The sequence below is a fragment of the Patagioenas fasciata genome, chromosome Z (assembly GCF_037038585.1).
Source record: "Patagioenas fasciata isolate bPatFas1 chromosome Z, bPatFas1.hap1, whole genome shotgun sequence".
In the NCBI taxonomy this organism is placed as follows: Eukaryota; Metazoa; Chordata; class Aves; order Columbiformes; family Columbidae; genus Patagioenas; species Patagioenas fasciata.
The window spans coordinates 6185245-6210999 of NC_092560.1; the positions used below are offsets into that span (position 1 = coordinate 6185245).

General features: G+C 51.9%; 4 protein-coding genes across 4 annotated transcripts; all 4 read left to right on the forward strand.

The window, feature by feature from the left end:
• The first annotated feature begins 1469 nt into the window (after positions 1-1469).
• On the forward strand, positions 1470-3209 carry LOC136115276 (inositol 1,4,5-trisphosphate receptor-interacting protein-like 1). The gene has a single exon (XM_065861278.1). The coding sequence runs from the start codon at positions 1470-1472 to the stop codon at positions 3207-3209; it is 1740 nt and encodes a 579-aa protein (XP_065717350.1).
• A 5042-nt stretch (positions 3210-8251) lies between these two features.
• LOC136115277 (inositol 1,4,5-trisphosphate receptor-interacting protein-like 1) lies at positions 8252-9991 on the forward strand. Its single transcript, XM_065861279.1, has one exon. It carries the CDS (start codon positions 8252-8254, stop codon positions 9989-9991), a length of 1740 nt encoding a protein of 579 aa, XP_065717351.1.
• Positions 9992-15033: 5042 nt separating this feature from the next.
• On the forward strand, positions 15034-16773 carry LOC136115090 (inositol 1,4,5-trisphosphate receptor-interacting protein-like 1). The gene has a single exon (XM_065860987.1). The coding sequence runs from the start codon at positions 15034-15036 to the stop codon at positions 16771-16773; it is 1740 nt and encodes a 579-aa protein (XP_065717059.1).
• Positions 16774-21876: 5103 nt separating this feature from the next.
• On the forward strand, positions 21877-23616 carry LOC136115274 (inositol 1,4,5-trisphosphate receptor-interacting protein-like 1). The gene has a single exon (XM_065861276.1). The coding sequence runs from the start codon at positions 21877-21879 to the stop codon at positions 23614-23616; it is 1740 nt and encodes a 579-aa protein (XP_065717348.1).
• Positions 23617-25755: the final 2139 nt, after the last annotated feature.

Here is a 25755-nt window from a genome sequence, read left to right on the forward strand (position 1 = left end):
TTTGGACACCTGGGCACACTCCCGGCCCATATTCAGCTAGCTGTCAACGTCTTCTTCTGCTGGGCAGCTTTCCAGTCACCCTTTCCTGAGCCTGTAGTGTTGTATGAGGTGGTTATGACTCAAGTGCAGGACCCGGAACTCAGCCTTGTTGAACCTCCTTACAGCTGGCCTCGGCCCATAGATCCAGCCAGTCCAGACCTCTCTCTAGAGCCCTTCTGCCCTCATGCACATCAACAATCCCACCCAACTTGGTGTCATCTGCAAACCTACCAACCATGCACTGGGCTGCAGCTCCCCCTTTGCCCTTTGCCCTTCTCCAGCCTGGAGCACACAGGAATTGGAATAAAGGCGGAGGAAGAGAAGGAGCAGGATTTGAGTGTGCCCCATGCAGGCTGCTAGTCACACCATGAGGCTCTATGAACTACAAGCATCACTGCCATAAACAGGATGGACAGTCAGCACCTTTCATTAAAAAAATTGTGCTTCAAGTCTATGCAGCCTAGAATTATCTGTTTTCTCCTCCAGGTTTATTGGGACTGAATATTCACTATAGAGAGACTGGAGGGGAACAGGGTAGATATTGATCTGAACATACCTCCCCAGCACATCTGTGACTCTTCAGGTCTTCTAGTCTCTAAGATATAGAATCACAGAATAGTTGGGGTTTGAAGGGAGCTTCAAAGGTCACCTAGGTCAAGGCCTGCCCTGAGCAGGGACATCTTCACCCAGATCAGGTTGCTCAGAGTCCCATCTCACAGGATAGGATGTCAGAGAGCAAAGCATCCATGGGTCACATCACCCAGTTTTATAATTGGGAAGGGTCTGGGGGGCTTCTATCTGGTTTGTAAACAGAACCCTGGGAGTGCTGGCCGGCTTGGTGGGTCTGTACATTGTCAGGGTTGGTGTTTGGCTGCCAGGGGCAGCTGCGAGTGGCTGGGCCAGGGTGGTGCGGACGGGCAGGGCCGGCGGGCGTGCCTGTGATGTGCTCGGGCGCCCGTGACATCACAAGGGACGAGTCCCCACGGGGCGGTTATCAGGGGCGCCAGCAGCAGCGCCGCCTCAGTCCGGCTTGGGCCAGCGGTGAGTGCGCAGGCAGGGGGAGGCCGGGCTGGACGGGCCCGGGGCAGAAACGCGGTCCCCGGGGGTGGGTTCTCACCCTGCCTGGAGGGCCCGGTCGCTCACGGGAGCACCTTGGCCAGGGCACGGAGCCGCCGCCACCAGGGCCGGGGCGGCCCTTGCTGCCTCCCAGCTGCCTCGGCCCCATTCCTACCTGCCCCCAGCTCCGTGCGGCCCCTGGCCTCGCTCTCCCTTCACCAGCCCCCTCTCTCCTGACCAGCCCCACTGAGCCCCTCCTCTCCCTTCTCCTGCAGGACATGGCTCTCTTGGACGTTTTCATCGGGCTTTTTCAAATTCTTACCCTGAACGTGCAGTTGGTCGGCTATGAGCTGGATGAGGAGACGCACAGGCGCATGGAGCAGCGTGCTGAGATGCTGAAACGGGAGATGACTTGGCTGTGGCAGGAGATAGAGGAGAGGAGCCGGGAGCAGAGGAACCAGGCGCAGAGGAACCAGGAGCAGAGCGGCTTTGCCTGGGCATCCCTGCTCCTCTCTGCCTTGCAACACTGGCTGTGCTGGGCCGTTGCTGGAGTCCTGGTCGTGCTCTTTGTGCTCTGCTGGTGCCTCAGGAAATGGAGCCCTGAGCCAGAGAGAGGAGAGGAGAGCTTTGCTAAAAACGTGGAGAAGAAGAAACATGAAGGAGAGAATGATGATGCAAACGAAGCTCAAGAAGAGAATGATGATGCAAATGAACCTGAAGAGAATCATGATGCAAATGAAGACGAAGAAGGGAATGATGATGCAAACGAAGCTCAAGAAGAGAATGATAATGCAAATGAACCTGAAGAAGAAAATGACGATGCCAATGAAGACGAAGAAGAGAATGATGATGAAAACGAAAATGACGATGAAGAAGAGAATGATGATGAAAATGAAGATGAAGAAGAGAATGAAGATGAAGATGGAGATGGAGAAGAGAATGATGAGAATGATGATGAAGATGAAGCCGAAGAAGCGAATGATAATGCAAATGACCTGGGAAGGTTTCTTGAGGAGGACATAGAGCGGCCAGTTCAGCACCTGTACAGAGACTGCAAGTCTGTGATGAGCCTTATGGAAACCTTCATCCATCTCTACCAGTATATCTTCTCAAATACTTATTTCCCAGTGCTGGAAAAAGCCATCGAGGTGGGCAGTGCCTTTGAAGGTTGGAGTCCCCGTGGGGAAGACATCACCTACCGCCTGATTTTGCCCCTGAAGCCTCCCCGAGGACACACCTTCCACCTGGAGCCGGGCTCCGTGTGGCCAATGAGGAACTTCCGCATCCGTGTGGAGGTGGTGTGTACCTGTGAGATGGAGCAGCCGGCAGGAGAGACACGTTGCTTCCTCCATCACCCCGAGCAAGAGCACGGGAGGAATGCAGCCTTCAGCATCCTAGACGACCTCTGCACTGCCTCCTACCTAGACGTGCAGAAAACTGCGCGCTATTTCCAGATGTTTGTGAGACGTTCCTGGAGGGCTCTGCATCTTTCAACCGTACGCCGCCTAACAGTGCTGCCCTCTGACCGCTCCTGCAAATTCTGTGTGGTGCAACGCCGGGGGAAAAGGATTTTAATTGAGTTGATGTTTGGGGTGCAAGAAGGTGACTCGGACATCTTTGTGAGCAGCCAGTATACAGAGGCTGGCTACACTCCAAGCACAATGTGGCCAGAGACCTATGCTGTGGCAGAGATGAAGTTCTTCAGGTTGATTGCCAGAAAGGCACATCCTGACACCTGCTACCTCAGATGCCTGCAGCTCTGTGCCCGCTGCCTGCTGGGCAGAGACTTTTCCACCTATACACTGAAGACAGTTATGATGCACGTGCTGACCACCATGCCGCTGTCAAACTGGCACAGGAGGTATTCCTGGCAATGGCTGAACGACATCCTGCAGTACCTGCAGAGATGTCTGCGGAGGAAATGCCTGAACCACTTCTTCATTGGCAATGAGAACCTGCCAGAGGAGATCATCTTGCCCCCGGAACTGCGAATGGCTGAACCATTCAACCTCTTCCAGCACCTGACGCAGAATCCTTACGCCTCTGAGCACGCAAATCTTGAGTTTGATGGGTTGCAAAGTCGGGTTCATAGGATGCTTCTCGACGGGCGCTGAAAGAGGCCATCCTGCACAGAGCTGTGTTTGCGCAGGTCGCAGCTGCTGGCAGACAACCGTGTGTTCCAGGAAGAACAAAGAGGGGAGAATGCAGGGCACGGAAAGGAAAGGAAAAGGTGTTGCACCTTCCCTGCGCAGCTAAAGCGCCTCCTGGGGAGTGGGACACGATGCAGCTGAAGAGGCCATCACGAGGAGTCTTGTGACAGGGACTCCCTTACCACCCGGACAGCAACTGCCCTCTCTCTTCAACAGCTTCCATTCCATTCCATTCCATTCATTGCATTGCATTGCATTCCATTCCTTCTGGGAGCTTTACCACGTGCAGAGCTGCCCATAAGTGTTGTGTTTGAATAAAAGTTGTGTTGTGAGTGCTTGCATCACTTTTGTGGGGATCGTGGGCATAGGGTGCTGACTGCTCAGCTGCCACAGGGTCAGGGAGCATTTTGCAGAAGAGCTGATGTGGTGGGCTGTGGTCTCTCTCATTCTGTAAATCAGGCTCCTCTTTGCATCCATGCTTCCTCATCAGGGCAATGAGAATAGCCCTTCAGCCTCCGTGAGGTGGTCCATCCAGTGCAGCAGATGGCGCAGAGGACGCAGGAGCAGAGTGGCTTGGCCTTGGGAGCACTGTGCTTTTCTGCCTTGCAGCAGTGGCAGGTCTAGTCTTTCTCCTGCTCTTTGGGCTCTGCTGGCGGCTACAGAAAAGGAGCTCTGCCTATGTCGGTATTAATGAGTTGGAGAGATCCAGCAGCAACACAGCACAGGAGAAGGAAGAGGAGACAGGGATGAGAAACACGAGGAAGAGGAAAGTGAAGAAGATCCCTGTGATGATAGTGATTTGAGCATGGTTTCTGAAAAGCACATTCAGTATCCAGTGCAGAACATGGCCAGCAAGTGCCAGGTGGCAGAGGAAGTAGCGGTGGCTTCCTCCATGTTTTCAGGTTGCTCTTCTTCAATAGTTTCTTCCTCACGCTGCAGCCAGTCATTGAGGCGGGCAGCACTTTTTAAGGCTGGAATCCTCATGAGAACCATGCTGTCTCCCCCCTGCTTGTGCCCCTGCATCCTGCCCTTGGCCATGCCTTCCACCTCGATCTGAGCATCGTGGAGCAGGTGCTGGCAAGAGACCCCTGCAACCATGTGGAGCTGCAGCATGCCTGGATGAGGAGACATCTGGTGGAGAATGTGCTGAGCATGTGCATATCCCTGAGGACACACTGAGTAAATATCACCCTGTATCACCCCTCTTCCACGTTAGGGTGCTGCCCTTCTCCCGCTCATGCAATCTTCAGCTAGCTGACTACTTCAACAGGACTGTTTTCGTTGTGTGGACAGTCGGTGGGGAGAAAGGCAAGTCGGACATCTTCCTGAGCATTTGGTAGGCCGAAGCGACTTTACTGGTGTTTACTTTCTCTCTGATAGGATTGTGCTTTTTCAAGTAGCATTTGGTCATCTCATGATGTCACACTGATCCTTCATGGGTCCCTAGGATTTTAATCTATGTTTTTTGGTTTTTGCTTGTCTTTAGCAGGAATTGTACCCCTTACAGTCGCTAGAGCAAACACATGAAAGTTGCCTGCCTCTTTCTGTCTAGCTATTTATCACACACAGTTTGGCAATATTCAGGTCATTGTATTTATACAGTGTTTCTTTTATCCCCTCTTTCCGGCAGAGGCCAGTAAACACCAGCGGCTGTGGCACCCCTCCTGCCCAAGGCACATGTCAAGGCATCTTTTATACTCCCTCTGAAATTAGTTTCTGTCCCCAAAAAGGAATACTATGTTGGGTAGGACACCTTTTTTGAACATGAGGATTTTAAAGATACACTTGTCCTGGTTTTGTTAAAAGCAAGACCACTTTTCTTCTAGTGATTTTTCTTTCAGCTAAGTTCTTCTAGGCAGCTATACTTTTCTGAGTTTTAGCCTGCATACTTTTCCTTGGATGCTGTACTCAGTGCTGATAAGAAGACCAAGGGAATGCTGAAGAAGCTCATGTTTAGATTTATTACCATGGTAGCCAAGAAAGACTGATAAGTTTTCCCATGTTCCGTCCTGAGAGGGGCGTGTTTGAAGAGGGGTGGATGGAACAGGTGACTTAAATTGACCAATTAAGTATTCCATCCCATAACCGTCATACCCCCCTCATATATGTGAGGGTGATCACGAGGGTCACTCTCTCTTCAATCATGGCCGACATCTAGAGAGGACCCTGCCTGTCTGCCTGTGATCCACAGGCCTCAGGCCCTGCATCCCTGCAACCAGTTTCCAGTTTGCTCTGAAGTCCCACCCGTGACAGCCGGGGGCCTGCGCTGCAGCTGCTGGAGCCACCAGCTCCGCACACTCAGCTCCCGCTACTGCAGTGATGCCAACTCCACATCGAGCATTCAAGATTGGGTTTGTATATTTTGTGTATATATTCTCTTTCTATTAGTAGCATTAGTAAAAGCCTTTAAAACCTTTCAACTTGAAGTCTAAGTCTCTCTTCCTTCCTCCTTTCCTATCGTCTCTCTGATGCACAGGAAGTGGGTGGCGGGAGGTGAGGGGGTAACAGGGAGCGTCCGCCACAGTTTATTGCCGCCTTGCCTTAAAGCATGACACACTCCACATGGGTTCACGGGTAGGAGATAGGAACCACTCTGCTGCCAGGTGGTTGTATTACAGATATTACAGATGGAAGACCTAACTACTCGCAGCGGCAGTTCCCATCAACTTTGCTGCAAACCCTGCTCGCGATCCTGTCGCAAGAGGGACAAGCTCAGACAGGCAGCAGAGCTCCTGTGGGCTTTCTGGGTTGGCGCAGATTTTTCTTAGCACTTGAGTTGACTTAAAGGAACTGCCGTGTTTTGGGAGGAGGTTATTGATGGATATAGAGGAAAACAATACATGGAATTGAAAGGGAGAAAGAAACTTAACAGCTGAGACAATTATACTGTTAAGCAGGTATCTTTTACTTTGTCAGCGCTGGGGAACACTGGGGATCGTCCTCCATAAGTGCTCCAAAGACCGGACGCTCTTGCGCTGCTTATATTCCTATAATTCTTATGTATGAACTACAATCTTTGGAAATTTTGATACAGTCCCTAAGTGCCATGTCTACACATCTTTTGGGTACCTCCCGCCACTGTGCCTCAAGCACTTCCCTGGGTATCTTCGTTGAATGCTCATTAACGCTTTCAATGTAGAACTTTTTCCTGATAGCCCATCCAAGCTTCCTCTGGAGAAACTTGAGGCCATTTCCTCTCTTCCTATCACTTGTTACCTGGCAAAAGAGACCAACCCCCACCTCGCCACAACCTCCTTTCAGGCAGTTAGACACAGTGAGAAGGTCTCCCCTCAGCCTCGTTTTCTTCAGGGTCCCTCAACTGCTTCCATTACACTTGTGCTCCAGACCCTTCACCAGCCTCATTGCCCTTCTCTGAATTCACTCTAGCACCTCAAGGACTTTCCTGTAGTGAGGGGCCCAAAACTGACCCCAAGGTTCAGGGTGCAACTTCAGCAGGGCCGAGTACAGGAGGATGATTACTTCCCTCGTCCTGCTGGTCACTGTATTGCTGATACAAGCCAGGACGATGTTGGCCTTTTTGGACACCTGGGCACACTCCCGGCCCATATTCAGCTAGCTGTCAACGTCTTCTTCTGCTGGGCAGCTTTCCAGTCACCCTTTCCTGAGCCTGTAGTGTTGTATGAGGTGGTTATGACTCAAGTGCAGGACCCGGAACTCAGCCTTGTTGAACCTCCTTACAGCTGGCCTCGGCCCATAGATCCAGCCAGTCCAGACCTCTCTCTAGAGCCCTTCTGCCCTCATGCACATCAACAATCCCACCCAACTTGGTGTCATCTGCAAACCTACCAACCATGCACTGGGCTGCAGCTCCCCCTTTGCCCTTTGCCCTTCTCCAGCCTGGAGCACACAGGAATTGGAATAAAGGCGGAGGAAGAGAAGGAGCAGGATTTGAGTGTGCCCCATGCAGGCTGCTAGTCACACCATGAGGCTCTATGAACTACAAGCATCACTGCCATAAACAGGATGGACAGTCAGCACCTTTCATTAAAAAAATTGTGCTTCAAGTCTATGCAGCCTAGAATTATCTGTTTTCTCCTCCAGGTTTATTGGGACTGAATATTCACTATAGAGAGACTGGAGGGGAACAGGGTAGATATTGATCTGAACATACCTCCCCAGCACATCTGTGACTCTTCAGGTCTTCTAGTCTCTAAGATATAGAATCACAGAATAGTTGGGGTTTGAAGGGAGCTTCAAAGGTCACCTAGGTCAAGGCCTGCCCTGAGCAGGGACATCTTCACCCAGATCAGGTTGCTCAGAGTCCCATCTCACAGGATAGGATGTCAGAGAGCAAAGCATCCATGGGTCACATCACCCAGTTTTATAATTGGGAAGGGTCTGGGGGGCTTCTATCTGGTTTGTAAACAGAACCCTGGGAGTGCTGGCCGGCTTGGTGGGTCTGTACATTGTCAGGGTTGGTGTTTGGCTGCCAGGGGCAGCTGCGAGTGGCTGGGCCAGGGTGGTGCGGACGGGCAGGGCCGGCGGGCGTGCCTGTGATGTGCTCGGGCGCCCGTGACATCACAAGGGACGAGTCCCCACGGGGCGGTTATCAGGGGCGCCAGCAGCAGCGCCGCCTCAGTCCGGCTTGGGCCAGCGGTGAGTGCGCAGGCAGGGGGAGGCCGGGCTGGACGGGCCCGGGGCAGAAACGCGGTCCCCGGGGGTGGGTTCTCACCCTGCCTGGAGGGCCCGGTCGCTCACGGGAGCACCTTGGCCAGGGCACGGAGCCGCCGCCACCAGGGCCGGGGCGGCCCTTGCTGCCTCCCAGCTGCCTCGGCCCCATTCCTACCTGCCCCCAGCTCCGTGCGGCCCCTGGCCTCGCTCTCCCTTCACCAGCCCCCTCTCTCCTGACCAGCCCCACTGAGCCCCTCCTCTCCCTTCTCCTGCAGGACATGGCTCTCTTGGACGTTTTCATCGGGCTTTTTCAAATTCTTACCCTGAACGTGCAGTTGGTCGGCTATGAGCTGGATGAGGAGACGCACAGGCGCATGGAGCAGCGTGCTGAGATGCTGAAACGGGAGATGACTTGGCTGTGGCAGGAGATAGAGGAGAGGAGCCGGGAGCAGAGGAACCAGGCGCAGAGGAACCAGGAGCAGAGCGGCTTTGCCTGGGCATCCCTGCTCCTCTCTGCCTTGCAACACTGGCTGTGCTGGGCCGTTGCTGGAGTCCTGGTCGTGCTCTTTGTGCTCTGCTGGTGCCTCAGGAAATGGAGCCCTGAGCCAGAGAGAGGAGAGGAGAGCTTTGCTAAAAACGTGGAGAAGAAGAAACATGAAGGAGAGAATGATGATGCAAACGAAGCTCAAGAAGAGAATGATGATGCAAATGAACCTGAAGAGAATCATGATGCAAATGAAGACGAAGAAGGGAATGATGATGCAAACGAAGCTCAAGAAGAGAATGATAATGCAAATGAACCTGAAGAAGAAAATGACGATGCCAATGAAGACGAAGAAGAGAATGATGATGAAAACGAAAATGACGATGAAGAAGAGAATGATGATGAAAATGAAGATGAAGAAGAGAATGAAGATGAAGATGGAGATGGAGAAGAGAATGATGAGAATGATGATGAAGATGAAGCCGAAGAAGCGAATGATAATGCAAATGACCTGGGAAGGTTTCTTGAGGAGGACATAGAGCGGCCAGTTCAGCACCTGTACAGAGACTGCAAGTCTGTGATGAGCCTTATGGAAACCTTCATCCATCTCTACCAGTATATCTTCTCAAATACTTATTTCCCAGTGCTGGAAAAAGCCATCGAGGTGGGCAGTGCCTTTGAAGGTTGGAGTCCCCGTGGGGAAGACATCACCTACCGCCTGATTTTGCCCCTGAAGCCTCCCCGAGGACACACCTTCCACCTGGAGCCGGGCTCCGTGTGGCCAATGAGGAACTTCCGCATCCGTGTGGAGGTGGTGTGTACCTGTGAGATGGAGCAGCCGGCAGGAGAGACACGTTGCTTCCTCCATCACCCCGAGCAAGAGCACGGGAGGAATGCAGCCTTCAGCATCCTAGACGACCTCTGCACTGCCTCCTACCTAGACGTGCAGAAAACTGCGCGCTATTTCCAGATGTTTGTGAGACGTTCCTGGAGGGCTCTGCATCTTTCAACCGTACGCCGCCTAACAGTGCTGCCCTCTGACCGCTCCTGCAAATTCTGTGTGGTGCAACGCCGGGGGAAAAGGATTTTAATTGAGTTGATGTTTGGGGTGCAAGAAGGTGACTCGGACATCTTTGTGAGCAGCCAGTATACAGAGGCTGGCTACACTCCAAGCACAATGTGGCCAGAGACCTATGCTGTGGCAGAGATGAAGTTCTTCAGGTTGATTGCCAGAAAGGCACATCCTGACACCTGCTACCTCAGATGCCTGCAGCTCTGTGCCCGCTGCCTGCTGGGCAGAGACTTTTCCACCTATACACTGAAGACAGTTATGATGCACGTGCTGACCACCATGCCGCTGTCAAACTGGCACAGGAGGTATTCCTGGCAATGGCTGAACGACATCCTGCAGTACCTGCAGAGATGTCTGCGGAGGAAATGCCTGAACCACTTCTTCATTGGCAATGAGAACCTGCCAGAGGAGATCATCTTGCCCCCGGAACTGCGAATGGCTGAACCATTCAACCTCTTCCAGCACCTGACGCAGAATCCTTACGCCTCTGAGCACGCAAATCTTGAGTTTGATGGGTTGCAAAGTCGGGTTCATAGGATGCTTCTCGACGGGCGCTGAAAGAGGCCATCCTGCACAGAGCTGTGTTTGCGCAGGTCGCAGCTGCTGGCAGACAACCGTGTGTTCCAGGAAGAACAAAGAGGGGAGAATGCAGGGCACGGAAAGGAAAGGAAAAGGTGTTGCACCTTCCCTGCGCAGCTAAAGCGCCTCCTGGGGAGTGGGACACGATGCAGCTGAAGAGGCCATCACGAGGAGTCTTGTGACAGGGACTCCCTTACCACCCGGACAGCAACTGCCCTCTCTCTTCAACAGCTTCCATTCCATTCCATTCCATTCATTGCATTGCATTGCATTCCATTCCTTCTGGGAGCTTTACCACGTGCAGAGCTGCCCATAAGTGTTGTGTTTGAATAAAAGTTGTGTTGTGAGTGCTTGCATCACTTTTGTGGGGATCGTGGGCATAGGGTGCTGACTGCTCAGCTGCCACAGGGTCAGGGAGCATTTTGCAGAAGAGCTGATGTGGTGGGCTGTGGTCTCTCTCATTCTGTAAATCAGGCTCCTCTTTGCATCCATGCTTCCTCATCAGGGCAATGAGAATAGCCCTTCAGCCTCCGTGAGGTGGTCCATCCAGTGCAGCAGATGGCGCAGAGGACGCAGGAGCAGAGTGGCTTGGCCTTGGGAGCACTGTGCTTTTCTGCCTTGCAGCAGTGGCAGGTCTAGTCTTTCTCCTGCTCTTTGGGCTCTGCTGGCGGCTACAGAAAAGGAGCTCTGCCTATGTCGGTATTAATGAGTTGGAGAGATCCAGCAGCAACACAGCACAGGAGAAGGAAGAGGAGACAGGGATGAGAAACACGAGGAAGAGGAAAGTGAAGAAGATCCCTGTGATGATAGTGATTTGAGCATGGTTTCTGAAAAGCACATTCAGTATCCAGTGCAGAACATGGCCAGCAAGTGCCAGGTGGCAGAGGAAGTAGCGGTGGCTTCCTCCATGTTTTCAGGTTGCTCTTCTTCAATAGTTTCTTCCTCACGCTGCAGCCAGTCATTGAGGCGGGCAGCACTTTTTAAGGCTGGAATCCTCATGAGAACCATGCTGTCTCCCCCCTGCTTGTGCCCCTGCATCCTGCCCTTGGCCATGCCTTCCACCTCGATCTGAGCATCGTGGAGCAGGTGCTGGCAAGAGACCCCTGCAACCATGTGGAGCTGCAGCATGCCTGGATGAGGAGACATCTGGTGGAGAATGTGCTGAGCATGTGCATATCCCTGAGGACACACTGAGTAAATATCACCCTGTATCACCCCTCTTCCACGTTAGGGTGCTGCCCTTCTCCCGCTCATGCAATCTTCAGCTAGCTGACTACTTCAACAGGACTGTTTTCGTTGTGTGGACAGTCGGTGGGGAGAAAGGCAAGTCGGACATCTTCCTGAGCATTTGGTAGGCCGAAGCGACTTTACTGGTGTTTACTTTCTCTCTGATAGGATTGTGCTTTTTCAAGTAGCATTTGGTCATCTCATGATGTCACACTGATCCTTCATGGGTCCCTAGGATTTTAATCTATGTTTTTTGGTTTTTGCTTGTCTTTAGCAGGAATTGTACCCCTTACAGTCGCTAGAGCAAACACATGAAAGTTGCCTGCCTCTTTCTGTCTAGCTATTTATCACACACAGTTTGGCAATATTCAGGTCATTGTATTTATACAGTGTTTCTTTTATCCCCTCTTTCCGGCAGAGGCCAGTAAACACCAGCGGCTGTGGCACCCCTCCTGCCCAAGGCACATGTCAAGGCATCTTTTATACTCCCTCTGAAATTAGTTTCTGTCCCCAAAAAGGAATACTATGTTGGGTAGGACACCTTTTTTGAACATGAGGATTTTAAAGATACACTTGTCCTGGTTTTGTTAAAAGCAAGACCACTTTTCTTCTAGTGATTTTTCTTTCAGCTAAGTTCTTCTAGGCAGCTATACTTTTCTGAGTTTTAGCCTGCATACTTTTCCTTGGATGCTGTACTCAGTGCTGATAAGAAGACCAAGGGAATGCTGAAGAAGCTCATGTTTAGATTTATTACCATGGTAGCCAAGAAAGACTGATAAGTTTTCCCATGTTCCGTCCTGAGAGGGGCGTGTTTGAAGAGGGGTGGATGGAACAGGTGACTTAAATTGACCAATTAAGTATTCCATCCCATAACCGTCATACCCCCCTCATATATGTGAGGGTGATCACGAGGGTCACTCTCTCTTCAATCATGGCCGACATCTAGAGAGGACCCTGCCTGTCTGCCTGTGATCCACAGGCCTCAGGCCCTGCATCCCTGCAACCAGTTTCCAGTTTGCTCTGAAGTCCCACCCGTGACAGCCGGGGGCCTGCGCTGCAGCTGCTGGAGCCACCAGCTCCGCACACTCAGCTCCCGCTACTGCAGTGATGCCAACTCCACATCGAGCATTCAAGATTGGGTTTGTATATTTTGTGTATATATTCTCTTTCTATTAGTAGCATTAGTAAAAGCCTTTAAAACCTTTCAACTTGAAGTCTAAGTCTCTCTTCCTTCCTCCTTTCCTATCGTCTCTCTGATGCACAGGAAGTGGGTGGCGGGAGGTGAGGGGGTAACAGGGAGCGTCCGCCACAGTTTATTGCCGCCTTGCCTTAAAGCATGACACACTCCACATGGGTTCACGGGTAGGAGATAGGAACCACTCTGCTGCCAGGTGGTTGTATTACAGATATTACAGATGGAAGACCTAACTACTCGCAGCGGCAGTTCCCATCAACTTTGCTGCAAACCCTGCTCGCGATCCTGTCGCAAGAGGGACAAGCTCAGACAGGCAGCAGAGCTCCTGTGGGCTTTCTGGGTTGGCGCAGATTTTTCTTAGCACTTGAGTTGACTTAAAGGAACTGCCGTGTTTTGGGAGGAGGTTATTGATGGATATAGAGGAAAACAATACATGGAATTGAAAGGGAGAAAGAAACTTAACAGCTGAGACAATTATACTGTTAAGCAGGTATCTTTTACTTTGTCAGCGCTGGGGAACACTGGGGATCGTCCTCCATAAGTGCTCCAAAGACCGGACGCTCTTGCGCTGCTTATATTCCTATAATTCTTATGTATGAACTACAATCTTTGGAAATTTTGATACAGTCCCTAAGTGCCATGTCTACACATCTTTTGGGTACCTCCCGCCACTGTGCCTCAAGCACTTCCCTGGGTATCTTCGTTGAATGCTCATTAACGCTTTCAATGTAGAACTTTTTCCTGATAGCCCATCCAAGCTTCCTCTGGAGAAACTTGAGGCCATTTCCTCTCTTCCTATCACTTGTTACCTGGCAAAAGAGACCAACCCCCACCTCGCCACAACCTCCTTTCAGGCAGTTAGACACAGTGAGAAGGTCTCCCCTCAGCCTCGTTTTCTTCAGGGTCCCTCAACTGCTTCCATTACACTTGTGCTCCAGACCCTTCACCAGCCTCATTGCCCTTCTCTGAATTCACTCTAGCACCTCAAGGACTTTCCTGTAGTGAGGGGCCCAAAACTGACCCCAAGGTTCAGGGTGCAACTTCAGCAGGGCCGAGTACAGGAGGATGATTACTTCCCTCGTCCTGCTGGTCACTGTATTGCTGATACAAGCCAGGACGATGTTGGCCTTTTTGGACACCTGGGCACACTCCCGGCCCATATTCAGCTAGCTGTCAACGTCTTCTTCTGCTGGGCAGCTTTCCAGTCACCCTTTCCTGAGCCTGTAGTGTTGTATGAGGTGGTTATGACTCAAGTGCAGGACCCGGAACTCAGCCTTGTTGAACCTCCTTACAGCTGGCCTCGGCCCATAGATCCAGCCAGTCCAGACCTCTCTCTAGAGCCCTTCTGCCCTCATGCACATCAACAATCCCACCCAACTTGGTGTCATCTGCAAACCTACCAACCATGCACTGGGCTGCAGCTCCCCCTTTGCCCTTTGCCCTTCTCCAGCCTGGAGCACACAGGAATTGGAATAAAGGCGGAGGAAGAGAAGGAGCAGGATTTGAGTGTGCCCCATGCAGGCTGCTAGTCACACCATGAGGCTCTATGAACTACAAGCATCACTGCCATAAACAGGATGGACAGTCAGCACCTTTCATTAAAAAAATTGTGCTTCAAGTCTATGCAGCCTAGAATTATCTGTTTTCTCCTCCAGGTTTATTGGGACTGAATATTCACTATGGAGAGACTGGAGGGGAAAAGGGTAGATATTGATCTGAACATACCTCCCCAGCACATCTGTGACTCTTCAGGTCTTCTAGTCTCTAAGATATAGAATCACAGAATAGTTGGGGTTTGAAGGGAGCTTCAAAGGTCACCTAGGTCAAGGCCTGCCCTGAGCAGGGACATCTTCACCCAGATCAGGTTGCTCAGAGTCCCATCTCACAGGATAGGATGTCAGAGAGCAAAGCATCCATGGGTCACATCACCCAGTTTTATAATTGGGAAGGGTCTGGGGGGCTTCTATCTGGTTTGTAAACAGAATCCTGGGAGTGCTGGCCGGCTCGGTGGGTCTGTACATTGTCAGGGTTGGTGTTTGGCTGCCAGGGGCAGCTGCGAGTGGCTGGGCCAGGGTGGTGCGGACGGGCAGGGCCGGCGGGCGTGCCTGTGATGTGCTCGGGCGCCCGTGACATCACAAGGGACGAGTCCCCACGGGGCGGTTATCAGGGGCGCCAGCAGCAGCGCCGCCTCAGTCCGGCTTGGGCCAGCGGTGAGTGCGCAGGCGGGGGGAGGCCGGGCTGGACGGGGCCGGGGCAGAAACGCGGTCCCCGGGGGTGGGTTCTCACCCTGCCTGGAGGGCCCGGTCGCTCACGGGAGCACCTTGGCCAGGGCACGGAGCCGCCGCCACCAGGGCCGGGGCGGCCCTTGCTGCCTCCCAGCTGCCTCGGCCCCATTCCTACCTGCCCCCAGCTCCGTGCGGCCCCTGGCCTCGCTCTCCCTTCACCAGCCCCCTCTCTCCTGACCAGCCCCACTGAGCCCCTCCTCTCCCTTCTCCTGCAGGACATGGCTCTCTTGGACGTTTTCGTCGGGCTTTTTCAAATTCTTACCCTGAACGTGCAGTTGGTCGGCTATGAGCTGGATGAGGAGACGCACAGGCGCATGGAGCAGCGTGCTGAGATGCTGAAACGGGAGATGACTTGGCTGTGGCAGGAGATAGAGGAGAGGAGCCGGGAGCAGAGGAACCAGGCGCAGAGGAACCAGGAGCAGAGCGGCTTTGCCTGGGCATCCCTGCTCCTCTCTGCCTTGCAACACTGGCTGTGCTGGGCCGTTGCTGGAGTCCTGGTCGTGCTCTTTGTGCTCTGCTGGTGCCTCAGGAAATGGAGCCCTGAGCCAGAGAGAGGAGAGGAGAGCTTTGCTAAAAACGTGGAGAAGAAGAAACATGAAGGAGAGAATGATGATGCAAACGAAGCTCAAGAAGAGAATGATGATGCAAATGAACCTGAAGAGAATCATGATGCAAATGACGACGAAGAAGGGAATGATGATGCAAACGAAGCTCAAGAAGAGAATGATAATGCAAATGAACCTGAAGAAGAAAATGACGATGCCAATGAAGACGAAGAAGAGAATGATGATGAAAACGAAAATGACGATGAAGAAGAGAATGATGATGAAAATGAAGATGAAGAAGAGAATGAAGATGAAGATGGAGATGGAGAAGAGAATGATGAGAATGATGATGAAGATGAAGCCGAAGAAGCGAATGATAATGCAAATGACCTGGGAAGGTTTCTTGAGGAGGACATAGAGCGGCCAGTTCAGCACCTGTACAGAGACTGCAAGTCTGTGATGAGCCTTATGGAAACCTTCATCCATCTCTACCAGTATATCTTCTCAAATACTTATTTCCCAGTGCTGGAAAAAGCCATCGAGGTGGGCAGTGCCTTTGAAGGTTGGAGTCCCCGTGGGGAAGACATCACCTACCGCCTGATTTTGCCCCTGAAGCCTCCCCGAGGACACACCTTCCACCTGGAGCCGGGCTCCGTGTGGCCAATGAGGAACTTCCGCATCCGTGTGGAGGTGGTGTGTACCTGTGAGATGGAGCAGCCGGCAGGAGAGACACGTTGCTTCCTCCATCACCCCGAGCAAGAGCACGGGAGGAATGCAGCCTTCAGCATCCTAGACGACCTCTGCACTGCCTCCTACCTAGACGTGCAGAAAACTGCGCGCTATTTCCAGATGTTTGTGAGACGTTCCTGGAGGGCTCTGCATCTTTCAACCGTACGCCGCCTAACAGTGCTGCCCTCTGACCGCTCCTGCAAATTCTGTGTGGTGCAACGCCGGGGGAAAAGGATTTTAATTGAGTTGATGTTTGGGGTGCAAGAAGGTGACTCGGACATCTTTGTGAGCAGCCAGTATACAGAGGCTGGCTACACTCCAAGCACAATGTGGCCAGAGACCTATGCTGTGGCAGAGATGAAGTTCTTCAGGTTGATTGCCAGAAAGGCACATCCTGACACCTGCTACCTCAGATGCCTGCAGCTCTGTGCCCGCTGCCTGCTGGGCAGAGACTTTTCCACCTATACACTGAAGACAGTTATGATGCACGTGCTGACCACCATGCCGCTGTCAAACTGGCACAGGAGGTATTTCTGGCAATGGCTGAACGACATCCTGCAGTACCTGCAGAGATGTCTGCGGAGGAAATGCCTGAACCACTTCTTCATTGGCAATGAGAACCTGCCAGAGGAGATCATCTTGCCCCCGGAACTGCGAATGGCTGAACCATTCAACCTCTTCCAGCACCTGACGCAGAATCCTTACGCCTCTGAGCACGCAAATCTTGAGTTTGATGGGCTGCAAAGTCGGGTTCATAGGATGCTTCTCGACAGGCGCTGAAAGAGGCCATCCTGCACAGAGCTGTGTTTGCGCAGGTCGCAGCTGCTGGCAGACAACCGTGTGTTCCAGGAAGAACAAAGAGGGGAGAATGCAGGGCACGGAAAGGAAAGGAAAAGGTGTTGCACCTTCCCTGCGCAGCTAAAGCGCCTCCTGGGGAGTGGGACACGATGCAGCTGAAGAGGCCATCACGAGGAGTCTTGTGACAGGGACTCCATTACCACCTGGACAGCAACTGCCCTCTCTCTTCAACAGCTTCCATTCCATTCCATTCCATTCCATTCCATTCCATTCCATTCCATTCCATTCCATTCCATTCCATTGCATTGCATTGCATTGCATTGCATTGCATTGCATTCCATTCCTTCTGGGAGCTTTACCACGTGCAGAGCTGCCCATAAGTGTTGTGTTTGAATAAAAGTTGTGTTGTGAGTGCTTGCATCACTTTTGTGGGGATCGTGGGCATAGGGTGCTGACTGCTCAGCTGCCACAGGGTCAGGGAGCATTTTGCAGAAGAGCTGATGTGGTGGGCTGTGGTCTCTCTCATTCTGTAAATCAGGCTCCTCTTTGCATCCATGCTTCCTCATCAGGGCAATGAGAATAGCCCTTCAGCCTCCGTGAGGTGGTCCATCCAGTGCAGCAGATGGCGCAGAGGACGCAGGAGCAGAGTGGCGTGGCCTTGGGAGCACTGTGCTTTTCTGCCTTGCAGCAGTGGCAGGTCTAGTCTTTCTCCTGCTCTTTGGGCTCTGCTGGCGGCTACAGAAAAGGAGCTGTGCCTATGTCGGTATTAATGAGGAGGAGAGATCCAGCAGCAACACAGCGCAGGAGAAGGAAGAGGAGACAGGGATGAGAAACACGAGGAAGAGGAAAGTGAAGAAGATCCCTGTGATGATAGTGATTTGAGCATGGTTTCTGAAAAGCACATTCAGTATCCAGTGCAGAACATGGCCAGCAAGTGCCAGGTGGCAGAGGAAGTAGCGGTGGCTTCCTCCATGTTTTCAGGTTGCTCTTCTTCAATAGTTTCTTCCTCACACTGCAGCCAGTCATTGAGGCGGGCAGCACTTTTTAAGGCTGGAATCCTCATGAGAACCATGCTGTCTCCCCCCTGCTTGTGCCCCTGCATCCTGCCCTTGGCCATGCCTTCCACCTCGATCTGAGCATCGTGGAGCAGGTGCTGGCAAGAGACCCCTGCAACCATGTGGAGCTGCAGCATGCCTGGATGAGGAGACATCTGGTGGAGAATGTGCTGAGCATGTGCATATCCCTGAGGACACACTGAGTAAATATCACCCTGTATCACCCCTCTTCCACGTTAGGGTGCTGCCCTTCTCCCGCTCATGCAATCTTCAGCTAGCTGACTACTTCAACAGGACTGTTTTCGTTGTGTGGACAGTCGGTGGGGAGAAAGGCAAGTCGGACATCTTCCTGAGCATTTGGTAGGCCGAAGCGACTTTACTGGTGTTTACTTTCTCTCTGATAGGATTGTGCTTTTTCAAGTAGCATTTGGTCATCTCATGATGTCACACTGATCCTTCATGGGTCCTTAGGATTTTAATCTATGTTTTTTGGTTTTTGCTTGTCTTTAGCAGGAATTGTACCCCTTACAGTCGCTAGAGCAAACACATGAAAGTTGCCTGCCTCCTTCTGTCTAGCTATTTATCACACACAGTTTGGCAATATTCAGGTCATTGTATTTATACAGTGTTTCTTTTATCCCCTCTTTCCGGCAGAGGCCAGTAAACACCAGCGGCTGTGGCACCCCTCCTGCCCAAGGCACATGTCAAGGCATCTTTTATACTCCCTCTGAAATTAGTTTCTGTCCCCAAAAAGGAATACTATGTTGGGTAGGACACCTTTTTTGAACATGAGGATTTTAAAGATACACTTGTCCTGGTTTTGTTAAAAGCAAGACCACTTTTCTTCTAGTGATTTTTCTTTCAGCTAAGTTCTTCTAGGCAGCTATACTTTTCTGAGTTTTAGCCTGCATACTTTTCCTTGGATGCTGTACTCAGTGCTGATAAGAAGACCAAGGGAATGCTGAAGAAGCTCATGTTTAGATTTATTACCATGGTAGCCAAGAAAGACTGATAAGTTTTCCCATGTTCCGTCCTGAGAGGGGCGTGTTTGAAGAGGGGTGGATGGAACAGGTGACTTAAATTGACCAATTAAGTATTCCATCCCATAACCGTCATACCCCCCTCATATATGTGAGGGTGATCACGAGGGTCACTCTCTCTTCAATCATGGCCGACATCTAGAGAGGACCCTGCCTGTCTGCCTGTGATCCACAGGCCTCAGGCCCTGCATCCCTGCAACCAGTTTCCAGTTTGCTCTGAAGTCCCACCCGTGACAGCCGGGGGCCTGCGCTGCAGCTGCTGGAGCCACCAGCTCCGCACACTCAGCTCCCGCTACTGCAGTGATGCCAACTCCACATCGAGCATTCAAGATTGGGTTTGTATATTTTGTGTATATATTCTCTTTCTATTAGTAGCATTAGTAAAAGCCTTTAAAACCTTTCAACTTGAAGTCTAAGTCTCTCTTCCTTCCTCCTTTCCTATCGTCTCTCTGATGCACAGGAAGTGGGTGGCGGGAGGTGAGGGGGTAACAGGGAGCGTCCGCCACAGTTTATTGCCGCCTTGCCTTAAAGCATGACACACTCCACATGGGTTCACGGGTAGGAGATAGGAACCACTCTGCTGCCAGGTGGTTGTATTACAGATATTACAGATGGAAGACCTAACTACTCGCAGCGGCAGTTCCCATCAACTTTGCTGCAAACCCTGCTCGCGATCCTGTCGCAAGAGGGACAAGCTCAGACAGGCAGCAGAGCTCCTGTGGGCTTTCTGGGTTGGCGCAGATTTTTCTTAGCACTTGAGTTGACTTAAAGGAACTGCCGTGTTTTGGGAGGAGGTTATTGATGGATATAGAGGAAAACAATACATGGAATTGAAAGGGAGAAAGAAACTTAACAGCTGAGACAACTATACTGTTAAGCAGGTATCTTTTACTTTGTCAGCGCTGGGGAACACTGGGGATCGTCCTCCATAAGTGCTCCAAAGACCGGACGCTCTTGCGCTGCTTATATTCCTATAATTCTTATGTATGAACTACAATCTTTGGAAATTTTGATACAGTCCCTAAGTGCCATGTCTACACATCTTTTGGGTACCTCCCGCCACTGTGCCTCAAGCACTTCCCTGGGTATCTTCGTTGAATGCTCATTAACGCTTTCAATGTAGAACTTTTTCCTGATAGCCCATCCAAGCTTCCTCTGGAGAAACTTGAGGCCATTTCCTCTCTTCCTATCACTTGTTACCTGGCAAAAGAGACCAACCCCCACCTCGCCACAACCTCCTTTCAGGCAGTTAGACACAGTGAGAAGGTCTCCCCTCAGCCTCGTTTTCTTCAGGGTCCCTCAACTGCTTCCATTACACTTGTGCTCCAGACCCTTCACCAGCCTCATTGCCCTTCTCTGAATTCACTCTAGCACCTCAAGGACTTTCCTGTAGTGAGGGGCCCAAAACTGACCCCAAGGTTCAGGGTGCAACTTCAGCAGGGCCGAGTACAGGAGGATGATTACTTCCCTCGTCCTGCTGGTCACTGTATTGCTGATACAAGCCAGGACGATGTTGGCCTTTTTGGACACCTGGGCACACTCCCGGCCCATATTCAGCTAGCTGTCAACGTCTTCTTCTGCTGGGCAGCTTTCCAGTCACCCTTTCCTGAGCCTGTAGTGTTGTATGAGGTGGTTATGACTCAAGTGCAGGACCCGGAACTCAGCCTTGTTGAACCTCCTTACAGCTGGCCTCGGCCCATAGATCCAGCCAGTCCAGACCTCTCTCTAGAGCCCTTCTGCCCTCATGCACATCAACAATCCCACCCAACTTGGTGTCATCTGCAAACCTACCAACCATGCACTGGGCTGCAGCTCCCCCTTTGCCCTTTGCCCTTCTCCAGCCTGGAGCACACAGGAATTGGAATAAAGGCGGAGGAAGAGAAGGAGCAGGATTTGAGTGTGCCCCATGCAGGCTGCTAGTCACACCATGAGGCTCTATGAACTACAAGCATCACTGCCATAAACAGGATGGACAGTCAGCACCTTTCATTAAAAAAATTGTGCTTCAAGTCTATGCAGCCTAGAATTATCTGTTTTCTCCTCCAGGTTTACTGGGACTGAATATTCACTATAGAGAGACTGGAGGGGAACAGGGTAGATATTGATCTGAACATACCTCCCCAGCACATCTGTGACTCTTCAGGTCTTCTAGTCTCTAAGATATAGAATCACAGAATAGTTGGGGTTTGAAGGGAGCTTCAAAGGTCACCTAGGTCAAGGCCTGCCCTGAGCAGGGACATCTTCACCCAGATCAGGTTGCTCAGAGTCCCATCTCACAGGATAGGATGTCAGAGAGCAAAGCATCCATGGGTCACATCACCCAGTTTTATAATTGGGAAGGGTCTGGGGGGCTTCTATCTGGTTTGTAAACAGAACCCTGGGAGTGCTGGCCGGCTCGGTGGGTCTGTACATTGTCAGGGTTGGTGTTTGGCTGCCAGGGGCAGCTGCGAGTGGCTGGGCCAGGGTGGTGCGGACGGGCAGGGCCGGCGGGCGTGCCTGTGATGTGCTCGGGCGCCCGTGACATCACAAGGGACGAGTCCCCACGGGGCGGTTATCAGGGGCGCCAGCAGCAGCGCCGCCTCAGTCCGGCTTGGGCCAGCGGTGAGTGCGCAGGCGGGGGGAGGCCGGGCTGGACGGGCCCGGGGCAGAAACGCGGTCCCCGGGGGTGGGTTCTCACCCTGCCTGGAGGGCCCGGTTGCTCACGGGAGCACCTTGGCCAGGGCACGGAGCCGCCGCCACCAGGGCCGGGGCAGCCCTTGCTGCCTCCCAGCTGCCTCGGCCCCATTCCTACCTGCCCCCAGCTCCGTGCGGCCCCTGGCCTCGCTCTCCCTTCACCAGCCCCCTCTCTCCTGACCAGCCCCACTGAGCCCCTCCTCTCCCTTCTCCTGCAGGACATGGCTCTCTTGGACGTTTTCATCGGGCTTTTTCAAATTCTTACCCTGAACGTGCAGTTGGTCGGCTATGAGCTGGATGAGGAGACGCACAGGCGCATGGAGCAGCGTGCTGAGATGCTGAAACGGGAGATGACTTGGCTGTGGCAGGAGATAGAGGAGAGGAGCCGGGAGCAGAGGAACCAGGCGCAGAGGAACCAGGAGCAGAGCGGCTTTGCCTGGGCATCCCTGCTCCTCTCTGCCTTGCAACACTGGCTGTGCTGGGCCGTTGCTGGAGTCCTGGTCGTGCTCTTTGTGCTTTGCTGGTGCCTCAGGAAATGGAGCCCTGAGCCAGAGAGAGGAGAGGAGAGCTTTGCTAAAAACGTGGAGAAGAAGAAACATGAAGGAGAGAATGATGATGCAAACGAAGCTCAAGAAGAGAATGATGATGCAAATGAACCTGAAGAGAATCATGATGCAAATGACGACGAAGAAGGGAATGATGATGCAAACGAAGCTCAAGAAGAGAATGATAATGCAAATGAACCTGAAGAAGAAAATGACGATGCCAATGAAGACGAAGAAGAGAATGATGATGAAAACGAAAATGACGATGAAGAAGAGAATGATGATGAAAATGAAGATGAAGAAGAGAATGAAGATGAAGATGGAGATGGAGAAGAGAATGATGAGAATGATGATGAAGATGAAGCCGAAGAAGCGAATGATAATGCAAATGACCTGGGAAGGTTTCTTGAGGAGGACATAGAGCGGCCAGTTCAGCACCTGTACAGAGACTGCAAGTCTGTGATGAGCCTTATGGAAACCTTCATCCATCTCTACCAGTATATCTTCTCAAATACTTATTTCCCAGTGCTGGAAAAAGCCATCGAGGTGGGCAGTGCCTTTGAAGGTTGGAGTCCCCGTGGGGAAGACATCACCTACCGCCTGATTTTGCCCCTGAAGCCTCCCCGAGGACACACCTTCCACCTGGAGCCGGGCTCCGTGTGGCCAATGAGGAACTTCCGCATCCGTGTGGAGGTGGTGTGTACCTGTGAGATGGAGCAGCCGGCAGGAGAGACACGTTGCTTCCTCCATCACCCCGAGCAAGAGCACGGGAGGAATGCAGCCTTCAGCATCCTAGACGACCTCTGCACTGCCTCCTACCTAGACGTGCAGAAAACTGCGCGCTATTTCCAGATGTTTGTGAGACGTTCCTGGAGGGCTCTGCATCTTTCAACCGTACGCCGCCTAACAGTGCTGCCCTCTGACCGCTCCTGCAAATTCTGTGTGGTGCAACGCCGGGGGAAAAGGATTTTAATTGAGTTGATGTTTGGGGTGCAAGAAGGTGACTCGGACATCTTTGTGAGCAGCCAGTATACAGAGGCTGGCTACACTCCAAGCACAATGTGGCCAGAGACCTATGCTGTGGCAGAGATGAAGTTCTTCAGGTTGATTGCCAGAAAGGCACATCCTGACACCTGCTACCTCAGATGCCTGCAGCTCTGTGCCCGCTGCCTGCTGGGCAGAGACTTTTCCACCTATACACTGAAGACAGTTATGATGCACGTGCTGACCACCATGCCGCTGTCAAACTGGCACAGGAGGTATTCCTGGCAATGGCTGAACGACATCCTGCAGTACCTGCAGAGATGTCTGCGGAGGAAATGCCTGAACCACTTCTTCATTGGCAATGAGAACCTGCCAGAGGAGATCATCTTGCCCCCGGAACTGCGAATGGCTGAACCATTCAACCTCTTCCAGCACCTGACGCAGAATCCTTACGCCTCTGAGCACGCAAATCTTGAGTTTGATGGGTTGCAAAGTCGGGTTCATAGGATGCTTCTCGACGGGCGCTGAAAGAGGCCATCCTGCACAGAGCTGTGTTTGCGCAGGTCGCAGCTGCTGGCAGACAACCGTGTGTTCCAGGAAGAACAAAGAGGGGAGAATGCAGGGCACGGAAAGGAAAGGAAAAGGTGTTGCACCTTCCCTGCGCAGCTAAAGCGCCTCCTGGGGAGTGGGACACGATGCAGCTGAAGAGGCCATCACGAGGAGTCTTGTGACAGGGACTCCCTTACCACCCGGACAGCAACTGCCCTCTCTCTTCAACAGCTTCCATTCCATTCCATTCCATTCATTGCATTGCATTGCATTCCATTCCTTCTGGGAGCTTTACCACGTGCAGAGCTGCCCATAAGTGTTGTGTTTGAATAAAAGTTGTGTTGTGAGTGCTTGCATCACTTTTGTGGGGATCGTGGGCATAGGGTGCTGACTGCTCAGCTGCCACAGGGTCAGGGAGCATTTTGCAGAAGAGCTGATGTGGTGGGCTGTGGTCTCTCTCATTCTGTAAATCAGGCTCCTCTTTGCATCCATGCTTCCTCATCAGGGCAATGAGAATAGCCCTTCAGCCTCCGTGAGGTGGTCCATCCAGTGCAGCAGATGGCGCAGAGGACGCAGGAGCAGAGTGGCTTGGCCTTGGGAGCACTGTGCTTTTCTGCCTTGCAGCAGTGGCAGGTCTAGTCTTTCTCCTGCTCTTTGGGCTCTGCTGGCGGCTACAGAAAAGGAGCTCTGCCTATGTCGGTATTAATGAGTTGGAGAGATCCAGCAGCAACACAGCACAGGAGAAGGAAGAGGAGACAGGGATGAGAAACACGAGGAAGAGGAAAGTGAAGAAGATCCCTGTGATGATAGTGATTTGAGCATGGTTTCTGAAAAGCACATTCAGTATCCAGTGCAGAACATGGCCAGCAAGTGCCAGGTGGCAGAGGAAGTAGCGGTGGCTTCCTCCATGTTTTCAGGTTGCTCTTCTTCAATAGTTTCTTCCTCACGCTGTAGCCAGTCATTGAGGCGGGCAGCACTTTTTAAGGCTGGAATCCTCATGAGAACCATGCTGTCTCCCCCCTGCTTGTGCCCCTGCATCCTGCCCTTGGCCATGCCTTCCACCTCGATCTGAGCATCGTGGAGCAGGTGCTGGCAAGAGACCCCTGCAACCATGTGGAGCTGCAGCATGCCTGGATGAGGAGACATCTGGTGGAGAATGTGCTGAGCATGTGCATATCCCTGAGGACACACTGAGTAAATATCACCCTGTATCACCCCTCTTCCACGTTAGGGTGCTGCCCTTCTCCCGCTCATGCAATCTTCAGCTAGCTGACTACTTCAACAGGACTGTTTTCGTTGTGTGGACAGTCGGTGGGGAGAAAGGCAAGTCGGACATCTTCCTGAGCATTTGGTAGGCCGAAGCGACTTTACTGGTGTTTACTTTCTCTCTGATAGGATTGTGCTTTTTCAAGTAGCATTTGGTCATCTCATGATGTCACACTGATCCTTCATGGGTCCTTAGGATTTTAATCTATGTTTTTTGGTTTTTGCTTGTCTTTAGCAGGAATTGTACCCCTTACAGTCGCTAGAGCAAACACATGAAAGTTGCCTGCCTCCTTCTGTCTAGCTATTTATCACACACAGTTTGGCAATATTCAGGTCATTGTATTTATACAGTGTTTCTTTTATCCCCTCTTTCCGGCAGAGGCCAGTAAACACCAGCGGCTGTGGCACCCCTCCTGCCCAAGGCACATGTCAAGGCATCTTTTATACTCCCTCTGAAATTAGTTTCTGTCCCCAAAAAGGAATACTATGTTGGGTAGGACACCTTTTTTGAACATGAGGATTTTAAAGATACACTTGTCCTGGTTTTGTTAAAAGCAAGACCACTTTTCTTCTAGTGATTTTTCTTTCAGCTAAGTTCTTCTAGGCAGCTATACTTTTCTGAGTTTTAGCCTGCATACTTTTCCTTGGATGCTGTACTCAGTGCTGATAAGAAGACCAAGGGAATGCTGAAGAAGCTCATGTTTAGATTTATTACCATGGTAGCCAAGAAAGACTGATAAGTTTTCCCATGTTCCGTCCTGAGAGGGGCGTGTTTGAAGAGGGGTGGATGGAACAGGTGACTTAAATTGACCAATTAAGTATTCCATCACATAACCGTCATACCCCCCTCAT

What these genes read in the sequence shown, in the direction of transcription:
- LOC136115276 (XM_065861278.1), top strand. Translation starts at nt 1,470, where the DNA reads ATGGAGCAGCGTGCTGAGATGCTGAAACGGGAGATGACTTGGCTGTGG.
- LOC136115277 (XM_065861279.1), top strand. Translation starts at nt 8,252, where the DNA reads ATGGAGCAGCGTGCTGAGATGCTGAAACGGGAGATGACTTGGCTGTGG.
- LOC136115090 (XM_065860987.1), top strand. Translation starts at nt 15,034, where the DNA reads ATGGAGCAGCGTGCTGAGATGCTGAAACGGGAGATGACTTGGCTGTGG.
- LOC136115274 (XM_065861276.1), top strand. Translation starts at nt 21,877, where the DNA reads ATGGAGCAGCGTGCTGAGATGCTGAAACGGGAGATGACTTGGCTGTGG.